This window comes from Gorilla gorilla, chromosome 4, assembly GCF_029281585.2.
Source record: "Gorilla gorilla gorilla isolate KB3781 chromosome 4, NHGRI_mGorGor1-v2.1_pri, whole genome shotgun sequence".
Classification (NCBI taxonomy): Eukaryota; Metazoa; Chordata; class Mammalia; order Primates; family Hominidae; genus Gorilla; species Gorilla gorilla.
In genome coordinates this window covers 181,966,127-181,988,125 of record NC_073228.2, presented here as the reverse complement: position 1 = coordinate 181,988,125, position 21,999 = coordinate 181,966,127, and the positions used below count along the sequence as shown (strand labels likewise).

Genomic DNA, 21,999 nt, shown 5'->3' with positions numbered 1-21,999 from the left:
TGTTCCCAGCAAGAGCCTGCATGCCCGGCCTGATTTCATTGTGAGTTCTCTGAGTCGAGGCTGTGCGGCCCCAGCCCTGCAGCCAAGCTGACCCCCCGACCCCAGGGGGCAGAGGCTCACTTCCACCGGCTCCGAGCTGAGCGGTCCTGGATAAAGCACAGAAAAGGCATTGTCCTGAGGGCGTGGACAGACCAGAAGCCTGTGAGAAGGGAAGGAGGTCACCATCTGAGGGGATGCACTACCCGGCACTTCAGAAAGCAGGTCACTGGGCAGGCGCCCTCAAGGTCACTTCCTGCTGGGAAGCGCCAGGTCACCAGGGAGGGAACCCGTGCTTAATGCAATTAGATACTGAAAGAACAGAAGGGAACAGGAAAACAGCATCGAGTAAAGGGAAGTACATCTTTAGCTCCGTTCATTTTCCTTTCTTCTGCAGACTTTAGACAATACTTGCATTTGATTCGAAGCACTGTTTTGAAAAGGCCAGCCTAACTTTTGTTGAGCATCCACTAGCGTCAGGCTTTGTGTTAGACTTTATTTTACGCAGCATCTCTAATTATCTGGAGAGGTGGGCACGGGTGTGCTGGGTTGGAGAGGCTCAGTGCGCAGACCCCAGGGGGTTGCAGTGGGGACCAGCACCAGGGTTCCTGAGGCTCGGAGCCCTGGCATCTCCTCCTGCTGCATAGCCAATCTCGGTGCCAGGCGGCCGGGGGAGGGTGCGTAACTCCTGCCCAGGCATCACTCTGCTGGGTTTGGTGTGTGCCTCCTCCTCCTCAGGCAGCCAAGCCGGCTCTGCTCCGGCAGCAATGGCTACTTTAATGTGGGGACTGGGGAGGCGCTGACTTTTGCTTTCCTTTGCCTTTTTTTTCCTGTGTCTCTCCTTCTCTCCCTTAACCCTTTGCACCCTGCCTTTCTCTTTCTGGGAAGAAGGAATGCATTCCTGAGGCAGAATGCCTCCTCCCACCCCTGCCTCCAGGGCTCAGACCCCTCTCCTGAGGCAGTCGATCCCGGTGTCTTCTGGTTCTTCCCAGACATACCTCAAACAAATGCCCCCTCTTTTAAACAAGCTGTGGAATACTTTACGCCCTGTGCTGCGCCTCGCCTTTTTTTTCATAACAGCTTTATTGATATACAGTTCACAGACCGTAGACTCCAGCTGTTTAAAGTGCACCACTCGGTGGTTTTCAGTGTGTTCAGAATTGTGCAGCCATCATCACAATCAACTTTAGACCACGATCGTCACCCTAAAAGAAGTCCTGTACCCACTGGCTGTCCTCCTCCCCTCCGCAACCCCAGGCGGCCACTCCTCTGCTTCCCGTCTCTGTGGCTTTGCCTATTCTGGACATTTCTTAGAGTGGGGCCCTAAGCCTGGGGTCTTCTGTGCCTGCGTCTGTCACTGAGCACCATTTCAAGCTTCATCCATGCTGCAGCGTGCTCAGCACCTTGCGTTTTATACTTCAAGAAATCTTGGAAATCATCCCATATCAGGAAATAGAAATCTGCCTCAGTCTTTTTATTTTACTGTATTAATTTTAATAGGTAAGATATTTGCTCACTCAACATTCAAGTGGTATAATCACTGCGCAAGTTGGTGAACATGTTCACTAGCTCAGTGCTGCCAATCATTTCGCAATACGCAGTCAGCCCTCTGAACCTGCAGCTCTGCATCTGTGGATTCAGCTAAACACAGATCAAAAAAAATTCAGAAAAAAATACAAACAAGCCTGTATTCCCAGCACTTTCGGAGGCCGAGGCGGGCGGATCATGAGGTCAGGAGATCGAGACCATTCTGGCTAACATCCTTGGCGGCGTGAGCCTGTGGTCCCAGCTACTCGGGAGGCTGAGGCAGGAGAATTGTTTGAACCCAGGAGGCGGCGGTTGCAGTGAGCCGAGATCACACCACTGCACTCCAGCCTGGGCAACAGAGCAAGACTCTGTCTCCAAAAAAATAAAAATAAACCTCTTTTCTTTATAAATTACTCAGCCTTCGGTAGTTCTTTATAGCAATGCGAGAACAGACTAATATACTATGTAACCCAGGCTGGAAAACTGCATCTATTTTAGGTGTATGACTTAACGTTTCCATATCTGTATAGCGTTGTGCCTTAATATCCATGGGGGATTGGTTCCAGGACCCCCCTGCAGATACCCAAATCTGGAATGCTCAAGTCCTTGATATAAAATGCTTGTTTATTTATTTTATTTATCTTATTTTATTTGAGGATCTTTGTGGCCCAGACTGGAGTGCAGTGGTGTGATCCTAGCTCACTGCAGCCTTGAATTCCTGGTAAAATGTGTAGTATTTGCATATAACCAATACACATCCTCCATATACTTTAAATCATCTCTAGATTACTTATAATGCCTAATATGATGTAAATGCTATGTAAACAGTTACTATTCTGCATTTTAAAAATCCATTTTTTTTTTTTTTTTTTTTGAGACAGAGTCTCACCTGTCTCCCAGGCTGGAGTACAGCGCCGTGATCTCCACTCACTACAACCTCTGCCTCCCGGTTTCAAGCGATTTTCCTGCCTCAGCCTCCCGAGTAGCTGGGACCACAGGCTCACACCACCATGCCCAACTAATTTTTTGTATTTTTACTAGAGACAGGGTTTCACCGTATTGCCCAGGCTGGTTTCGAACTCCTGAGCTCAGGCAATCCATCTGCCTCGGCCTCCCAAAGTGCTAGGATTACAGGCATGAGCCACCACACCCAACCTAAAGAAAAGAGGGTTTAATTGGCTCGCGTTTTCACAGTCTGTACGGGAAGCATAGTGGCTTCTGCTTCTGGGGAGGCCTCAGGAAACTTACAATCATGGTGGATGGTGAAGGGGAAGCAGGCACATCTTCACATGGCAGAGCAGGAGAGAGAGACAGCGAAGGGTGAAGTGCTACACATTTTTAAACAGCCAGATCTCGCGAGAACTCAGTCACTGTCATGAGAACGGCACCCAGGGGATGGTGTTAAACCATTAAAACCACCCCCGTGATCCAGTCACCTCCCACCAAGCCCCACCTCCAACACTGAGGATTACAATTGAACAGGAGACTTGAGTGGGGACACAGATCCAAACCATATCACATAAGAAAACCCTGTCTCTACAGAAAGTAAAAAAAATCAGCAGGGCATGGTGGCATGTGCCTGTAGTCGCAGCTACTTTCGAGGCTGAGGCAGAAAGATCACTTGAGCCCAGGAGTTGGAGGCTGCTGTGAGCTATGATCACGATTGCACTCCAGCCTGGGCAACATAGGAAGACCCTATCCCAGTCAATCAGTCAAGCAATACCATTTTTATTTGCCAATTATACTTCAATAAAAATAGGGGAAAAGAATTATAAAACTGAAAAAAAAAAGATTCAAATGATATAAAACAGTATCCAGTGGGAAAAGTCCCAACCACCCCTGTCCTTCAGCAACCACACTGCCTTGCCTGGGTGCCAATCACCCCTGCATCCCAGGCAGGGTGTTTTAGGCTCATGCAAACAAACACATATGTAAATACAGTCTTTTCTCCCTGTTTTTTGTTGGGGTTTTTTTGTTTTTTTTTTTTAACTCAGCGGTAGCACAACATACACAGTTTTGTCTCTTGTTTCTACATCATGGTCTATCTGAGATGTTTTGTCTCCCGCATGGAATGTCCTTGTTTTTTTTTTGAATGGCTGCATTAAATGACACTGGGGTGAGTGCATGGGAGGGATAAATTCCTAGATGTAGACCTGCTGGGTCCAAGCGTCTGTGATGATATAGCGCTGATTCCCATCCACGGAGAGATGTCACCCACACCCTGGCCTCCTCCGTGCAGCTGAGGATGTGCTTCCCAGGAAGTGGGTGCTATTTCATGTTACTACTTTATCCTAAGAGAGGAGAAGCTGCGTCCCAGGGAAGAGGTCATTTGCAATTCTCTATGACTAAAGGTGACTTGGGTATGTCTCAGAGAAACTTACGTTTCCTTTTCGGCAAATGGCCCAGTCCTATCCTTGGTTCACTCTTCTGTTGGCTATTCACATCTTCCTCACCGATTGCTAGGAATGTTTTAAGGAAGTTTTCATGTGGGTTGGAAATATTTTCTCATAGTTTTATACTTTTAACTACTTTGGGGGGTTTTGTGTTTGCATCATGAAAAAAATTTTCAATGTATTCCCATTTATCAGTCTTTTATGGCCTCTGAGGTTTGTGTCATATATAAAGAGCCTTTCTCAAATCAGACATAAAAGAAATTTATAGCTTTTTTTTACTACTTTTATAGCTTCATTTTGCTCCATTCTTTTTAAAGGCTGCATAGAGTTTCATTGCATGAGTATGCCATAATTCACTTCACCCATCTCCCATTATTGGGCATTGGAATTGTTTCCAGTCTTTTTCTATTAAACGTGATGCTGCAGTGATTCTCCTCATACATCATGCTTTTGTGCATATGTGGAAGTATATCTGAGGATGAATTCCTCAAAGTGGAGTTGCTAGATCAAAGAGTATGTGCATTTGAGATTGTGAAGTGTATATTGGCAGTTAACCTTCTGAAGACGTTCTCATATATTTTCCCCTTTCAGTGGTATGTGAGAGCAGCTTGCCAACTCTCCTTTTCTCAAGTGGGAAATAATTCCATTATTTTCTCCCCAAAATATTCAGTGTGAGGAGGATGGACAAACAGACGTGCGGGGCCTAGTTCTACACAAGTGTGAGAGACGGAGACTCCCCTGTCAGCAGCCCTGGGGAGCAGTTATGTTTATCTCATCTTGTACCTGGTGAGCAGGCAGACCACTGCACTCAGAGGGGCATGCTTAGAAAGAGAATGCATCTTCCAGAGTTTTTAGCCTACATTGTCTATTAGGCCACAAGAAACGGATCGCCCTTGTCTCTTAGCTGGGTGCAGCATTCCTCTCTGGAGAGAAGGCAGAGAGGTTTGTCTTTGCTGTGTATTGAAAAGAGATCAAGAGGAGCTGTGCTTCTATATTTTATCTATTAATTCAAACTCCTCTTTACAATGAACTGTTGCTCCTTATGAGAATTGTAAGCGCAGTTGCTCTAAACACCTAAGGTCGTGGGGGTTTGTCTCATCTCTTCCCTCCTCCACGTTCATTCTTCAGCAGAAGTTCTCACTTCATTGGCTGAACTCTTTTTGTTTGTTAAATTTCTTTAATAGCATTTGCATCTTGCAAATTTCAAAAGTGGTCATTTTATCTGTCTTCTTTTAAGAGAGAGAAGATCCAAAGCGCTAAGGTGTTTTGACAACTGTGCCGTAGCTCTGCAAACTTGATCCAGTCACAGAACCGCCTGCAACTTCTTGAAGTCTTGCACCTTCTTGGTGAGACCAGGACAGCAAGGACGATGCCCCCCTCACAGGGCCGCCCGAGAGCTGAGTAGAGAAGCCGGGATGAAAGTATCTAGCTTAGGGCCTGTGCCTTAGTCTGCTAGGGCTGCCACAACAAAATCCCACAGACCGGGTGGTTTCAACAACAGAAAGTTATTTTCTCGAAGTTCTGGAGGCTGGACATCCAAGACCAAGGTGTCATTAGAGTTGATTTCCGGCGAGGCCTCTCTTCCTGGCTTGTAGGCAGCTGCTGTTTTCTTACCTGGCAAAGAGACAGAGAGCTCTGGCCTCCCCTCTTCTTATAAGAGCGCCAGTCCTTCCGGGTTAGGGCCCTACCTTATGACCTCATTTTATTTTAATTGCCTCCCTAAAGGCCTCATCTCCAAATATAGTCACAGTGGGGACTAGGGGCTTCCGCTTATAAACTGGGGGCACAATTAGTCCAAAACAGCCTGGAACACTGAATGCAGCCCAGAGGCTGTGCACCAGGAAATCAGCACTGTCCCCGGCAGGATCCAATCTGAGATGCCCAGATGACCCCAAACCTTGCCCCGGCCTGCGCTGCTACCTCGTGTCTCCCCCACACTCCAGACGCTGTTTTCTCTCATCCTTCCTGTTAAAGAAACAGTGGGCCGAGTGCGGCCTCACTGGCCCCTGGGGGTTCTGTGGCAGCTCACCAGCCCTGGGGGTCATTTCTATGCTGGCTGTTTTCACTGAGCTCCCAGTTCCCTGGGCAGAGGCTGCTGAGACAGGTCCCCAGCAAGGCTCGCCAAGGCACCAGTCACACTGTGCACACACAGTGTGCTCATCCAAAGGTTTGCTTCTACAGCGGGAGAAAATGTAGTTCCTGCTCCCCGTCCTAATCCGCCAGGTAACTGCCAGCACGGGAGGCTGAGCCTGCTCTCCCTCACTCCTCCTCTTGCTCCCTTTCTCCCCACCTAGATCTTTCTCTAGAGCCAGAATCCCCCTGCTCACCTCCAGAGCCAGTTGCAGCTGCACCTCATTCATCGTGAGCATCCTCATACTCAGAGGCCTGTCTCCGTGTCTCTTGCTGGGCGTGAGTGCTGTGCCACCCCGCAGGGACAGTCAGTGGAGCTGTGAAGCGTGACTTTCCTGCCTGAGCAGCCCCGGGGCTTTGGCCTTCTCAGGGTCGGCAACCCCAGGAGACCACCCCCGCTGGCGCTGTCCTTGATGTCAGGTAGGAAGTGGTCCCTCCCTGGTTGGGAGGATTCCAGCCTGGGACATGACTGTTGGATAGATAGCTGCTGTCGGGCCATTCTGCACCTCAGTTTGTTAAAAGTGAAGATCAACATAGCTGGCCCAGAGTCAGGAAGAGAGGCTTGCGTGCTGCAGGGAAAGGCCCTCGGACAAGAAAAGCGACGCAGCTTCAGTCAAGGCCAGGGGAGTAGAGCGGGCAGGCCACACACAGGGCCTAACGGGCTGGCACAGCAGCAGGGCTGCCCAGGGTGTCGGGCAGCCTGGTCCCATTAACAGATGCCCCCCAGCAAAATGAATCACTCTGTCTTCAATGCTGTCATTGCAACATATCCACACTTCCTCCGTGGCTCTTGGAACCCCGGGTTATAATTATCTGGTGAGGAATCCTTGGGGCAGCCATACGCTACCTGTGCCAGATTCCTCCTGATTGCTCCCCACATTACAGAGTCCTGACATCACGCTGGGCCCAACCACCCCTCTGTTCATCCAGCCTTGCTTCCTGACTGCTCTGCCCTAGATGCCGTGCTGGGTGCTGGAGTGCCATGCCGGCCACTCCCCAACTTCACGCAGCCACACAGCCAACTTGCTGTGCACCAGGCACTGTGGTGGCTGCTGGGACCCTAAAAGAGCTGTCAGAGGGTGAGCTGATGATATCCAAGCACAAAGGACTGAAATGGAGAAATAGAAGCATGCTTCAGAGCCAGGCAGGGCTGGGAGCAAGAAGGAACAGAGGGGCATGACCAGGTGGGCGTCCTGGAGGGGGTGGCATGGGTGCTCGGCCCGAGGACTGAGTAGAAGCTGACTGCGTGGGAAAGTGCTCAATGTAATTGTAGGCAGGGGAACAGCATGGCACAGGCTTGGTGTCCCTGGGCACAGCCAGCTTGCATTGTAACCTGGTTTTAGGGTGCCTGGAGAGGGGGCACAGAGAGCCTGAGGACCTTGAAGGCCGGGAGACTTGATAGGAGCCGAGACCCTGGGTGCACATGCACTGGTGCCTCATTGTGGGTGGGAGTTTTCCCAAGTCCTGCCCACCCTCTCCAGGCCTGGGAGGGAGAGAATACCCCAGGGAGGTACCAGAGGTCCCCCTCCAGTCAGGGGCCACTGCAGGGGGCGGCCTCCTCTAGATCACACCCACTAGTGGAGCTGAAGCCACGCAGACCTCCCCCCACTCTCACCCCTGCAAGGAGGAGCCTGGGGCCCAGGTGAGGGTTGGGAGACCCCGGTAGGACTTGGTCCATCATTCATTCACTCAGTCAACAATCTGGTGTTGAGTCCACCTTCTTGGGGCTCCCCCCAAGGGAGACAGAAGACAAAAAAAAAAAAAAAAAAGGAAAGCCTTCCATTACATTGGACGGTGATAGTGCCGTGGAAAGGTGAGGCAGGAAGCGGGAGGCACGGGAGGCCAGGCGTGGGGCGTGGGGGGTGGCCCTGCCTAGGGAGGGCCAGGTGTGGGGCATGGGGGATGGGCCCGCCTAGCAGAGGGCCGGAGGGGACCAGCCACTTTTGTCTGCTGCCAAATCTATTGTGACTTTAATAAAGTGAGAAAGGAAGCCAGTCACAGCGTCACCCAGGTTATCGACACCGGTGTGATTCTCCTGGGCACCCGCCGCAGTGGGCCTCTGCCTCCTGCCAGTCCTCAGTGGGGAGGGGCTTCCTACCCCAACCTCTGTCACATCTTTCAGTTCTGGTTCCCCTCACCCAGCTGCCTGTGCCCCTGTTATTTCTCTGGTCCCAACTCATTGCTGGTTTTTACCTTGGGGGGAAAAAAAATCCAAGCATGGAAGCCCCTTAATACAAACCAGATGAGGGGCTGGTAAAAATGTTTTTCTCCGCATCAATCACCCGAGTTCTTGCTGTGCTAAGAATTTGGTAAGCCCTCATCGGCTCTACCGAGAATCCCTTCCAGACTGCCTGGCAAGACGCAGGAAGACAATGCCGCCTTCTGTGCTAAGTTGAGCAGAGCACCTTTTCACATGAGTTCACCCCACTCCTGCTTGGGTTCAGGTGGGATTTGGGGGTCGGCCTGTGCTGCTGACGCGGGTGGGGGAGGCTGACCCTCTGCAGTGGGACGAGCTGCAGCCCTGAATTTGATCCCCCTCCCTGCTGGGGGGTTGGCCTGGGCCGTGTGCAGAGAGTGGCTGGGCCTCAGATGGAAGGGCTGAGGAAGGGCTGGATTCAGAGCAGGTGGAGTGGCAGGACCCAGGACCTCTTGGAAGTCCCTCCCTAAATCAGACTTAGGAAGGTGGGAGCCACTGGGCACCCATGGGGGCCTGGTCCTGGGAAGGGGCTCTGCAGACCCCTTTCCCTCCTGAGGCAGAATGCTCTACAGCCTGGCAGGGAGCTCAGCCCAGAAGCCAGGTAGTAAATGGGCGTGAGGCACTTTGTTAGCAGGGAAGCCGCTGTGATGGTACGCCTGCTGGCCCAGCGCCGTTCAGAGCCCTGAGGCCACACACCCAACCCTGACTGCCAAGGGAGGTAGCCATGAACATGGAAAAGGACCAGAATGCAGCATGACAGGGCTGCGGTGGGGGTGGGGGAGACAGGATGGGGCCTTGACCCTGCCAGAGGCAGTTTAGGGTGGCCTTCTGCCTGAGGTGTCCCCTCCTCAGTAAGAAAAAGCCATTAGCAATGAGGTAGAGGAGGGGTTCTTTTCAGCAAAATAATGAGAAGAAAGCAGGTGATCATAGCCCAGAGTCGCCCCGAGTGCGTGGGAACACAGAGGTCCCTGCAAGAGGCAGAGCTGCAGGGAAGAGCCCGCCCAAGCCCTGGGCGGCAGGTGGGGAGGCCAAGGCAAGGCCAGTTGGGGGGCGGCGTCAGTGCAGCTGGAGCTGGATGGGAACAGGGGCGGGGGTGAGGTCACAGGCCATCAGGAAGCACGTGGAGGCACGCAAGACCCTTGAGGGGCACTGCTGGGGCTGGGAGGCATGAATCCAGGACAGGGGAGGATGATCAAAGTTCTAGACCACTCCTCTAAGTTTCTAGAACTGTGCTAGCCTATATGGTAGTCACTAGTCCGTGTGGCTATTTAAATTTTCCGTGTGGCTATTTAAATTTTCCGTGTGGCTATTTAAATTTATTCTTTGTTTTGTTTTTTTGTTTTTTTGGTTTTTTTTTTTTTTTTTGAGACAGAGTCTTGCTCTGTCACCAGGCTGGAGTGCAACGGCGCAATCTCGGCCCACTGCAAGCTCCGCCTCCCGGGTTCAAGTGATTCTCCTGCCTCAGCCTCCCGAGTAGCTGGGATTATAGGCGCCAGCCAGTGTGCCCAGCTAATTTTTGTACTTTTAGTAGAGACAGGGTTTCACCATGTTGGCCAGGATGGTCTTGATCTCTTGACCTCATGATCCGCCCGCCTCAGCTCCCAAAGTGCTGGGATTACAGGCATGAGCCACCATGCCCGGCCCTATTTTTTTTTTTTAATAGAGATATAACTCAACATAAAATTCACCATTTAAAGTGTATGACTCGGTGGTTTTTAGTGTATTCACAGACTTTGCAGCCATCACCACTGTCTGATTCCAGAAAGTTTCCATCACCCCAGAGAGAAGCCCTAGCAATCCCTCCCCATACCCCTCCCCCCATGCCCATCCCCTAGGCTCTGGCATCCCCGTGTCTACTTCTTTCAGTCTCTCTGGATTCGCCTGTTCGGGACATTTCCTGTGAGTGGAACTATACACAGTGTGGCTTTTTTCACCTAGCATGTGTTCAGGGTTCATTCATGGCTATTTAAATTTAAAAAGTTAAATGAAATATAAAATCCAGTCCTTCGGTCACACTGGTCATATTTCAGGTGTTCCACGGCCACCTGGGCTTTCAGTTTCCATATGGGTGGCTCAGCGGACGTTTCCATCCTTGCAGAAAGGTCTCGGGCCAGTGCGGCTCCCAGCGCCTCAGTGCGCGGTGAGGACAGGGAGGAGGGGAGGCGGCCTCAAGCAGGGCCACCAGACCCTGCTGGGCCTCACCCTGCTCACCAGATGGGCATGGACTCACAGTCCCCTTTTCAGGTCCCTGGAGGCCGTAAGGAGACCCACCAATGATTTTTGCTGTTTCACAACCTCTGAGGAAAATCATGCCTTGGTGAGGGATCAGCCTCGCAGGCCAACCCAAGGCCGGGTCGCTGGGATTTCCGCTGGAGCTTTATCAGCCCAGTGTGAGGCTGGTGTCTGTCTATCTGCAGCCTTCAGAGGCTCTGACGGGCCGCTGCATATGACTCTGATTAATCATGATGGGAAAACAAGTTAGCTGTTGCTACGTAAACGCAGCTTGGGACACATGATCTTTTCGGGGGGAAGGAAAAGAATGAAAAGGGCCCTTGTGTGATTTCAGCATCTACAGGCAACCATTATTAGCATTCTTGTTGATAGCCTTCAAGAGTCAGATTTTGGGGAAGTATGTGAAGGGGCATACATAGAAATATGCATGTATGTATATTAAGACGTATGTACATATGTCTGTTTAACTTTAAAAGATCAATTTGTGGCCAGGCCTGGTGGCTCACACCTGTAATCCCAGCACTTTGGAAGACCAAGGCGGGTGGATCACCTGAGGTCAGGAATTTGAGACCAGCCTGGCCAACATGGTGAAACCCCACCTGTACTAAAAATACAAAAAAATTAGCCAGACGTGGTGGCAGGCCCCTGAAATCCCAGCTACTGGGGAGGCTGAGGCTGGAGAATAATTTGAACTTGGGAGGTGGAGGTTGCAGTGAGCCGAGATCGCACCAATGCACTCCAGCCTGGGTGACAGAATGAAACTCCGTCTTAAAAAACAAACAAACAACAACAAAAATAAATAAATAATAAATAAATAAATAAAAAGATCAATTTAAACCCATAGCTTTTCTTTCATTCCTGACAATTTACAGCGATTTTTTTTAACAAATCTACTTTAATTCCAAAAGAAATTAATCTAGAATGGTCAGTAATATACAACATGCTTTTATGTTTATTTTATAGGTATCTAATACAAGTTTATTTGTATATGTGCAATGTATAATAACTCTATAACTCTATCTTAGATATGAGTCCTAACAGGATGAAAATATTTTCTTGTAACTACTACTTTATGCCTATGAAGGGTGTGAACTTGCAGTGTCCTCCTGTCTTAAACCCAAGTTAATGACCGTGTCCTCTCAAAATTTTTCATAAATTATTAATGATCTAATTTCATTTTAAAATGGTTTCAAAAAGTCCGGGTGCAACGGCTCATACCTATAATCCCAGCACTTTGGGAGGCCAAGGCAGACAGGAGATTGAGACCATCCTGGCTAACATGGTGAAACCCCGTCTCTACTAAAAAAAAAAAAATACAAAAATTATCCGGGCGTGGTGGTGGGCACCTGTAGTCCCAGCTACTCGGGAGGCTGAGGCAGGAGAATGACGTGAACCCAGGAGGCGGAGCTTGCAGTGAGTCGAGATCGCGCCACTGCACTCCAGCCTGGGTGGCAGAGCGAAACTCTGTCTCAAAAAAAAAAAAAATGGTTTCAGCAAATACGAAAATGGAAAGTCCTGTTATTTGCCCATTCATAATATGAGAAAAAAAAAAAGAGATGATACACTCCTCTATAGAAAGAGTGTGTTTAGAGAACAGTTCTGGTAGTATTTCACATGGTGAAGTTTCAAAAGGTCTAACAAGAAGGCCCCTTGCTCAGGGAAAAAAATGATTTCAATGTGTTTCTCTTCCGAATTGCTTAGTATAACTCCAAGTGATTTTCAAACTAGGGGGCAGATTACTGGCACCGAGTTCATCAAATTTAGGTCTGTCTTGAATAGGGACATTATAGAAATCAAGAACATCTCTAACCCCGCACATCTGGTGGAGTCTGGAGTTAGAGACTACATGACCCAGGCCATCAGCTAAATGTGCCAAGAGATTGAACTTTAGATGACCGTCTTCCTGGGAGATGTCATGCCAATTACCAGGAAGAGATGAACCAAAAGCTTCTTTAACATAAGATTCCAAAAGACTCTGGAGATCTCCAGGTGGTGAGTATCCTCAGCTTCATGAGGGTGGACACACTGCAGTAGGTTCCTTTTTCACCTCTTCTGTCTCAGCAACCACTGGCAGTTTCTCTTTTCTGGATCGAGACCCAAATTCTCTACGTGTTGTCCCTGAGACTGTCCACATGAAGACTCTTCTGGTAATGCCAGGCACAGATCGCCCCGCCATCTTCAGTGAGATCCATGGGCCTGAGCTACAGTGATCTTAACAAAGAGAAATTTGGAAACTTTCTGGAGGCAACGGCATACAGTAGGCCCTCTGTTTCAGTAGGTTCTGTGTCTCTGGTTTCAACCAACTGTAGATCAAACATATTAGGAAAAAATGGGTAGTTGTATTTGTATTAAACACAGACCTTTCTTTTTTTTTTTTTTGAGACAGAATCTCGCTCTGTCGCCCAGGCTGGAGTGCAGTGACATGATGTCGGCTCACTGCAACCTCCGCCTCCCAGGTTCAAGCGATTCTGGTTGTCCTGCCTCAGCCTCCTGCGTAGCTGGGACTACAGGGGCACGCCACCAGACCTGGCTAATTTTTGTAATTTTAGTGGAGGCGGGGTTTCACCATATTGGTCAAGCTGGTCTCCAACTCCTGACCTCAGGTGATCCACCCACCTTGGTCTCCCAAAGTGCTGGGATTACAGGCGTGAGCCACCACGCCCGGCCACAGACCTTTCTTCTTGCCATTATTCCCTAAACAACTGTGTAAAATACAGTGTAACAACTGTTTACATAGCATTTACGTTGATTAGGTATCAGAATCTAGAGACAATTTGAAGATGTGTGTAAGCTATGTGCAAATAGGACATCATCTTCTGTAAGGAACTTGAGCATCCATGGATTTTGGTATCTTTTGGGGATGCTGGATCCAATCCCCCACAGATACAAAGGGATGACCATACTTATATTACTGCAAAATAAAACCAGTTTCTACACGTTCATTTCTTTTCTAAAAGTTCAAGTGATGGGCATAATGTAAAAATTAGGAATAGACAGCTGTCTTGGACTTTTGGAGAAGAGAGAAATTTGGGTTCAGAATGGTCTTTAAAAAACATTTTAGGCCGGGTACGGTGGCTCACGCCTGTAATCCCAGCACTTTGGGAGGCCAAGGTGGGCAGATCATGAGCTCAGGAGATCGAGACCATCCTGGCCAACATGGTGAAACTCCACCTCTACTAAAAATACAAAAATTAGCTGGGCGTGGTGGCATGCACCTGTAGTCCCAGCTACTCAGGAGGCTGAGGCAGGAGAACTGCTTGAACCCAGGAGGCAGAGGTTGCAGTGAGCCAAGATCGTGCCACTGCACTCCAGCCTGGGCGACAAGAGCAAGACTCCGTCTCAAAAAAAAAAAAATATATATATATATATATATATATATATATAATGGAAAAATTCAGATGTTTGCACAAGCAGAACGGTGTCATGAACTCCCATGCACGGACCCCACATCCAGCTTCAAGAAATGTCAGCTGTATCCCATCCACACCCCTTCCTCTTCATTCCTCTGATTTATGACTTAGTTGTCTTTCTTCTAAAAAGCCTGTAGCTGGATTTTGGCTTCTATCCAATCAACAGTCTTTGCCTTTTTACCAACAAGTTTATGGTTTCAGCTTGTCCCCTGCCTTTTCTAGGTTTCTTGGTTAATCCTTTCTTTTTATAAATAAAAATGTTATCCATATGTTCCTCGGTCACATGACTGCTCCCTTGTGTCCTGGGGTCTCCCCTCCACCTAGTCCCCATCCTGTCACTCTCTTTCTCTTCTGGATCTTAGCTAATTGATGGGGCTGGAGGCGGGGAACAGTCTTCGCTTCAGAATCTGATCACCCTTTGATCTTCTCATGTCTTGAACCATGTGCTGGTCCTGAGTGTTTCCCACGTGGGTCTTTATGTGGCCAACTTCTAGGGCCTTCTGTGTTTGAGAATGTGTTGGCCATGCCCTCACACTTGGATGACAGTTGGCTGGATGTAAACTTCAGGGTGCAAAGTTCAGTACTCAAAATTTCAGTGTTCACTTCAGTACTCAAAACTGTTATTCCTCCCCTGCGGCCTTACAGTCCACGTGGTTGTTGGAAAGTGTGGTTCTGTCCAAGTCTTGCTCCTTCGTCATGTTCTCTGCTCTCTGGGGACTTTTAGGCATCTCTTTATCTCTGATGGTCTTAAGTTTCACTCGAATGTGTTGCAGTATAGATTTTCTCTTACTTCTATTTGGAATTCTATGGGCTTTTTCTGTTTGTTTGTTTGTTTTTTTCTTGACAAGAATGAGACTTTAATCAGTTTTAAGTGGAGTTTATAACACTAGGAGATAAAGGGTTGTTAACAAACACAATCACAAATGGACATGTGATTGGGATGAGGCATTATCCTGTATACATCATATTGGGATTTTTGTGTATCCTCAGTGCCCAGCATTTACACACAGAGCCACTGCTGCACAGCCAAACTCAGCAGGGAGCCTCAGGTGCTCCGGCCGGTGGGACCTGGGAAATGGGGCATCACTCAACCCAGGGAAGCTCAACCCAGAGCAGCAGCCTGTGTCTCCACCCAGGAAACCGCAGGTATCAAGGGGGCCTTTGAGCCACTGCCCAGACTGCCCCTGCCAGCCTGTGAGGCCACCTTCGGATGAGTGAAGGCCAGGTGGGTGAAGACATGGAGCAAACAGACTCAGGATGATAAATGCAGGAGGGGAGTTGTGGCCTGAGAAAAAGGATGCCAGGAAACCACCTTAGTGCTAGCGATTCCACATAGTGAACTGTAACCAGCTGTCACCCGGCCAGAGGGCAGTCCCCATCCCAGACCTGCTGGAGCTCCAGGTGGGAGACACTGTCCTAAGTGCAAATATTCCTCCATCGTGGGCCATGTGGGAACTGCAGCCGCACTCAGCAGCCCTCCGCAGAGGTGGTTCAGCAAAGGAATGAAAGCACTTCCTGGCTCAGAGCTGGGCACTGAGGAGATGATAACACAGCAAACAGCGGTCCCCCTGCCATGGAGCTTCCGTTGTGGTTAGAGGAGACAGGCGGTAAATGAGGGCTTCACAGGGCCGAAGGTCGGTGTGTGACGAAAAAAGGTAGGCAGGTGAGGGCAGTCTCCAGTGCTGGGTGAGAGCGAAGGTGGCAGTTTTCCATGAGAAGGTGGCATGTGAGCAAAGACATGAAGGCAGTGAGGGGCTCGCCAGGTGCTGTCTGGAGGAAGACAGGCTCCAGAAACAGGAACAGCCAAGGGTCAGGTCCTGAGGTGGGCGGGGTGCCGGCTGCTGCTGGAGCAACAGAGACTACTGTGGCTGAAACGGGGATGAGGGAGAGAGGTGAGTGGGAGGCGAGGTCAGGGACAAGAGGCCCAGGTCAGCCAGCAAATCGGGGGCAGCCTGTGGGCAGGTGGGCAGGCCACACCTGAGGCCCTGTGCTGGCTCCCCAGCCTCTTCCAGCCTCACCCACCCAGGGCCCAGAGCAAAGCCCAAGGCAGAGTCGTCGGTGGAAAACATCTACCTCCCCACCCTTGTCCTGTTTACTTGTAGATTTTGAAAACAAAACCTTCACTGGGGGACCCCTTTGCTCAGGTCAGAAGAGCCAGGCTAGCCAGGCCCTTCCTTCTGTGCTCTGGGGTACCCGATCGGAGCAGGGGTCCAGGAGAGGGGCCACCAAAGTGTGCCCTGCATGGGAGGCCTCACCTCAGGGAGGCTGAAGGAAGTGTTGACCGACCTATCTTGGGTTCCCCAGCCAAGGTTCTTATTCTCCTTGTAAAGACCTGACGGGTCAGGCATGGTGGCACACACCTGTGGTCCCAGCTAGTCCAGAAGCTGAGGCGGGAGAATTGCTTGAGCCCGGAAGTTCAAGGCTGAAGTGAGCTCATCGCACTACTGTGATCCAGCCTGAGTGACAGAGACCCTGTCTCAATAAACTTTTTAAAAAAGAAGACCTAGTGGGGCAGGCACTGGACAGGGAGTGGGGGGATGCAGCCAGGCCCTGCTCCACCATCAGGAGCCATGTGGCCCAAGAAAGGTCAGCCCAATTGTCTCAGCTCAAGGGACTCAGTTCCTCCATCTTCATAATGGGGGAAATAGAGCTGGTGGGTATGGTCAGTATGAGGTCTAAACCAGTTGATCTCTGCCTGGCAGGACAGCCACCCCTGCGGGGTCTGACCTTGAGCCCCGCGCCCATGCACATCAGCCATGCTGCCTGGCCTCACGCTTCATGCTTGCAAAGAGAGCAACAGCATGGCTTTCTGGATGGAAAGTGGGAGCACCACGTAAGAAAAGCCAGGCCTTGCCCCGCCCACCTCCATTCCCGTCCACCTCCATTCCGGTGAGACTCCCTCACTGCCCCTGGGAGGGCCGAGGACTAGAAGCCCCGGTGTCCAGTTTGCCATCAGCCAAACACATGCAGAGCCTTGATGGGTATTCCCTGTGTGCTCTGGGACCATCAGCTTCTCCTGAGAGAACTTCAGGCCACTCCTGACCTCTGCGTCAGCCCCTGGATTTCCGCAAGATTCCTAGATGGTTCGCGTGCACCAGGGATTTGAGAAGCTCTGACCAAACGGAGCAGCCCACACTGTGGGCTTCAGATCCTTCAAGGCTGGAGTGTAGCTGGAGTCGTGGTGTGGAGCTGGGCTCTTCAGTATCTAAGGCAAAAGCAGAAGTGAACGTTAATTGCCAAGGAGACCAGCTTTTATTTCCCCTTCTACCCCTCCTGCACTGGAGCCACCAGCAAAGCTGTTCTGACACGTGCTTCTTGGATAATTGTTTTTCTTACATGAGCACATTTTTTGGTGAGGCTTATTGCTGGTCAGAGGGGTGTCCTTGTTCTCAGCCAGGCCCATCCCTGCAGCAGGCTCCCTGCCTAGGAACTTTCACAGGTGCATTCCTCATGAGAACGCTGTGAGGAGGGAGTATGATGCCCATCTCATGGCTAAACACATGAGATGCCCAAGGTCAAACAGCTAGAGACAGGCAACACCAGAATTCATCTCGCTAACCCGTCCATTCATTCATCGACCCCTCATCCCTCTACTCATCTCTTCATCCCCCAACAGCCACCCGCCACCCACCCATCCCACCACCTAACCATAAGTCGTTGCAGAATCACATTTTAGGTGGGATTTTTATTCTTGCATAAGGCAAAAATTGTACATGTTCCAAATCACTCCTGAAAATCTCTCAGGTTACCCATGAAAGCCAGGAATGCTTCCTCTCTCTGCCAGCCCCACAGAGCCCGTGTTTGCTCCAGTGCTGGGGAAAAGCAGCTAGAGCTGGCATTCAGAAGCCCTTGAGTTCAAGAAAGTCTTCATCACCAAACTCCAGAGTTCAGCTGGAGGCTCCCACCCCATACGAGGCAGTGGGAAGTGAGGCCCACTGAGGCACCGGCAGATTCACGTCCCCCCGCTCATGTTTACTCCAGTGCATAAAGGAACATATCCTCAGTGCTTACATCATTTTTCTCTTATTTTCCCCCACACATGCTAGCTGGCTGTGGGGTCAGTGAGAATGCCTTTCCACCGCACAGCCAAGGATAGGCTCACTCCCACGCCATCCCCTCATGGCCTCAGCTGCCTGCTGGTCAGTGCAGGATCTGTGGCTGTAGTAACAGGAGCACAATGCCTTGAACAAGGGAGGTGTTTTTCCTGCCCTGCTCTGCTCTGAGACTTGAGGATCTCATTTTGGGAGTCTTAGTGCAGAGAGACAGAATGTATTGGATGGGGCAGGGCCAGAGAAGGTTTTCAGGATGGCGGAGGCTTGAGGAACACACACCCTGTAGAGATAATTCTGGAAACTGTGGTCGTGGCTTTGCCTGTCCATCTCTTAGGAGGTTTTGTGAGGAGAGGTTGGGTTTGTTCTGTATGGCCCCAAGGACCCAGACGAGTGCTGAGTGGACCTGAGGCAATGGGTTTTAGTTCAGTGGAGGAAGAGCTCTGTAATAGGCAGAGCTATCCAAAGACAGCATGAACCTCTCTTTGAGGTAGTGAGCTCCCAGTCAGGGGAAGTGTTCAAGGGGAGGACACATGAGCACTCCTCTGGAGGCTGGAAGGGAATTCCTGCCTAAAGCAGGAGCAGTGAATTCATGACCCACAGGCTCATGCAGCCCTGAGCTTCTGTTTCCAAGCCCTAAGATGTGTTGTTGATAGAGACAAGCCTCAGCCTGTCTCTGGCCTTCATTCAGCTGTGATAGTCTCATCGGGTTTAAACGTAATTTAGACAGATTCCTGTTAAGCCAGAAGGAAAAAGAGGCAGAGGATCCCCCTTGTGTGGGCACTTGGTCGCCCTCTCTTCTGATGCCCTGGATCTGCATATCCTCAGCTGGTCTCTGTTCCCCAGGACCCCCCTATTAACCAAATCATCTGGAGTTTAAGTACATGGTTCCCACCAAACACAAGCCGACTTCTCTGCCCGGTGCTGGCCAGTGACCCAGGAGCAACCCCATACCCGGTGCTGGGTGACCCAGGAGCTACCCCATACCCGGTGCTGGCCAGTGACCCAGGAGCAACCCCATACCCAGTGCTGGTGACCCAGGAGCTACCCCATACCCGGTGCTGGGTGACCCAGGAGCTACCCCCATTCTTGGGGGAGCAACCTGCTGCGCTGCTGTCATTAAAGGGCTTCCAGGATGACGGTAGCGGTGCCCCAGCTTGCACCTGAGCCACAGTACCACGCTCTTTGCGGGAAGGCAGTCCTTGCTGAGAGTCCTGTGGGTTGCGGGATTAGCGCCTGCTGTCCGTGGGGCATCACTCTGAGGGCTTGACCAGCCTTTGCTATCTCACTGTGCCCTCTGGACTTCCTGGAGATCAGGCCCTGAGACTGACACCATCCCTCTCTGGCCAGCCTGGTTCTGAGGTGGGTCTGTCTGACTATGCCAGCTGTGCTGTCTGCCTGGGTCCCTGGCAAGGCTCAAGGGACTTTCAGAAGCACCTGATACCACAAAGTCATGGATAACAGCATGGACCCTGGAGTCAGACCGCCTGGGTCAGTTCCCCTGCCCATACTCCCAAGATGTGTGGCCCCAAGTACAGCCCCTCCGTTTCTCAGCTTGCTCTAACGTGGGGATAACAGTGGCTGCCACTTCACGGAGTTGTCAGGAGCCTGGGTGAAATGATACACGCAAAACACAGTGCCTGGCATGAGGTCACTGCTCCATAAATGTCAGGGATTATAATGTTAACAATAATAATGAAAAAATATATAAACAAATAGATTGTATAATATAATCATAAAATATAATAATGATTAAAATTATCATTTTTTTGACTCCTCCATGACCCCATGAGCCTGTTTCCATCACCAGACGCTAATGGTGGACAGTGAGTGCTGCTTTCGTACCAGGAAGACAGCGGGGGTCTGTGGAGCAGCCTCAGTCTCTGGGCACAGAGGAAGCCTGCAGTCCTGGATGGCGGGGGAGAGCAGCGGCTCCTGAGTGTCCCCCACCTCCTGCCCCCTCTACAGCGCCTCCCCCAGCCTGGCAGAGCCCACCTACCCCCAGAGCAGGGAGTCTGGCCCTGGAAGGATGCGCTCCATAACCCTGCACCGCACTCCGTCTCTCTGTCTTTCCACCCACTCTAGATGTGTGGAGAGCCTGGCAGTCAGCCCAGTTTCTGGAAGGGTCTCATGTGTTTGAACTCACTCCAATTTATAGAACCAATTTTCAAACTAAGGAGAGGTGACGTCTGGACTGTGCCATTAGAGCCCGCCTCCAGAGTGGAAAGGTGGGTGAACTCTGTTGGTTTACAAACGCTCCAACTCCCACGGGAACCTCTGCTCCTTCCCGGGGTCTGGCCGGGGATCACCGGGACAGGAACACGCATGCTCTCCTCGCCCTCACACATGGGTCTCTGCGCTCCAGCAAGTGCACGCAGGCTGTGGGGAGGATGGCTCCACACTCAGACCCCTCTCAGATGAGTGAGGCCGGCCTGGCGCGATGTGTCGTGGCCCACACGTGCTACTTCCATGCTGCACATTCCGTGATGTCCTCTGCAGGCCTCCCTCCCATGGGAAATCGAATTCCAATAGGGGGCAGGGACAGACTGGAGAGATCTGCGTGATTCCTGTTTCTGCTGCTCTGAGCAGCTCGCTGGCTCTGCGGGAGAAGTGTATTTATTCTTTGCAAGTGCAAACCCACGCCTCGGTATAGCAGAGGCCTTGGAAAACCAGCTGCAGGAAAGTTGCACTTGTTTCAGCTTTGCCTTTTTTTGTTTTTTTCCTTCTACCCTCTTAGGAGAGCCAGTTTTCCCTCCTTTTAATTTTTGTTTTTAAAAGCACCGTTAAGTCCAAGATGAAACAGATTGCTCTGCCAAAAGGAAGACGAACTATTAGCTGGATTCTTTTTTAAAATTATTGAAGTGAAATTCACATCACATAAAATTAACCAGTTTAATGGAACATTTCAGTGGGGTTGGGTACATTCACAGTGTCACACCACCATCACTTGTATCTCGTTCCAAAGCATTTCAGCACCCAAAAGGATACTCCTCCCCTGTAAGCAGTGGCTCTCCCCGGCCTCTGTGTGGCAACCACCAGTCTGTGCTATCTCTGATTGACGTATTCTGCACTTTTCATAGAAATGGAATCACACAATCTGAGGCCTTCTGTGCCTGGCTTCATTCACTTAGCACAGTGCTTTCAGGGTTTATCCATGTCATAGCATCTATCTGTACTTCATTCCTTTTTATAGCTGAATAATATTCCATTGTATGGATAGACCATGTTTTGTTTACCCATTCATCAGGTGATGGCCATCTGGGTTGTTTCTGCCTTTTGGCTGTTGTGAATAATGCTGCTAGGAACATTCGCGTACAAGTACTTGTTTGAACACTTGTCTTCAGTTATTTGGGGTATATACCTAGCAGTGGAATTGCTGGGTCATATGGTAACTCTGTGTTTAGCTTTTTGAGAAACATCTGAATTCTTTTAGATGTTATTGAACACCTAATGTGTGTGCCAGCCTGTGCCGGGTTCTTACTTCACCTCACCCTCCTCAGAGCCCCAAAACTCTAGGCTTCGCTTGGGCACCTGGCTTATTCCACTCATGCTAAAGAGGGCTTCTTCGTCCCCATTAGCCTGCCACTTGGATAAGGCAAAACGAACCTCAGAAACAGACACCAAACATAGCCACCTAAAAGCTGGCGATACAGCAAGGCTATTTGCTTATCCCAAATCCTTTGGAATTCTTGGCAAAGACATGGTAGATCAATTGTAGCTCAAATATAGTGAGCAAACTGGCATTTTGCAAGAACTTTGCCAGTGAACTTTGCAACTTTGCAAGAACTTTGCAAGAAGTTCGCCGCAGTGATCACTTTGCCAGTGATCACAGTGTCCTAGGTCTAGTTCCTAGACCTGGGAGCTTGCTGCAGATCTTCCTCCTTGATTTGTCCGTCTATGCTGAAAGCAGGCAAGGCAGAAACTCCTTTTTGGTCTCTCCTCTCTATAGGGAGATACTGAAACTGCAGTCTCTATATGGCTGGAAGGACTGGCATATTCTAGCACAAGGGTCTCCAGATACACAT

At 50.3% G+C, this 21,999-nt stretch overlaps 2 protein-coding genes across 2 annotated transcripts in view; one reads left to right on the top strand and one right to left on the bottom strand.

Annotated features, from left to right (window-relative positions):
* COL23A1 (collagen type XXIII alpha 1 chain) overlaps positions 1 to 21,999 on the top strand; it is a 350,887-nt gene that overhangs the window by 228,306 nt on the left and 100,582 nt on the right. The window lies entirely within an intron of this gene.
* Positions 12,188 to 12,691, bottom strand: LOC134758424 (large ribosomal subunit protein mL50-like). Its single transcript, XM_063705726.1, is given in 1 exon segment — positions 12,188 to 12,691. A coding segment is annotated over 1 exon segment (504 nt).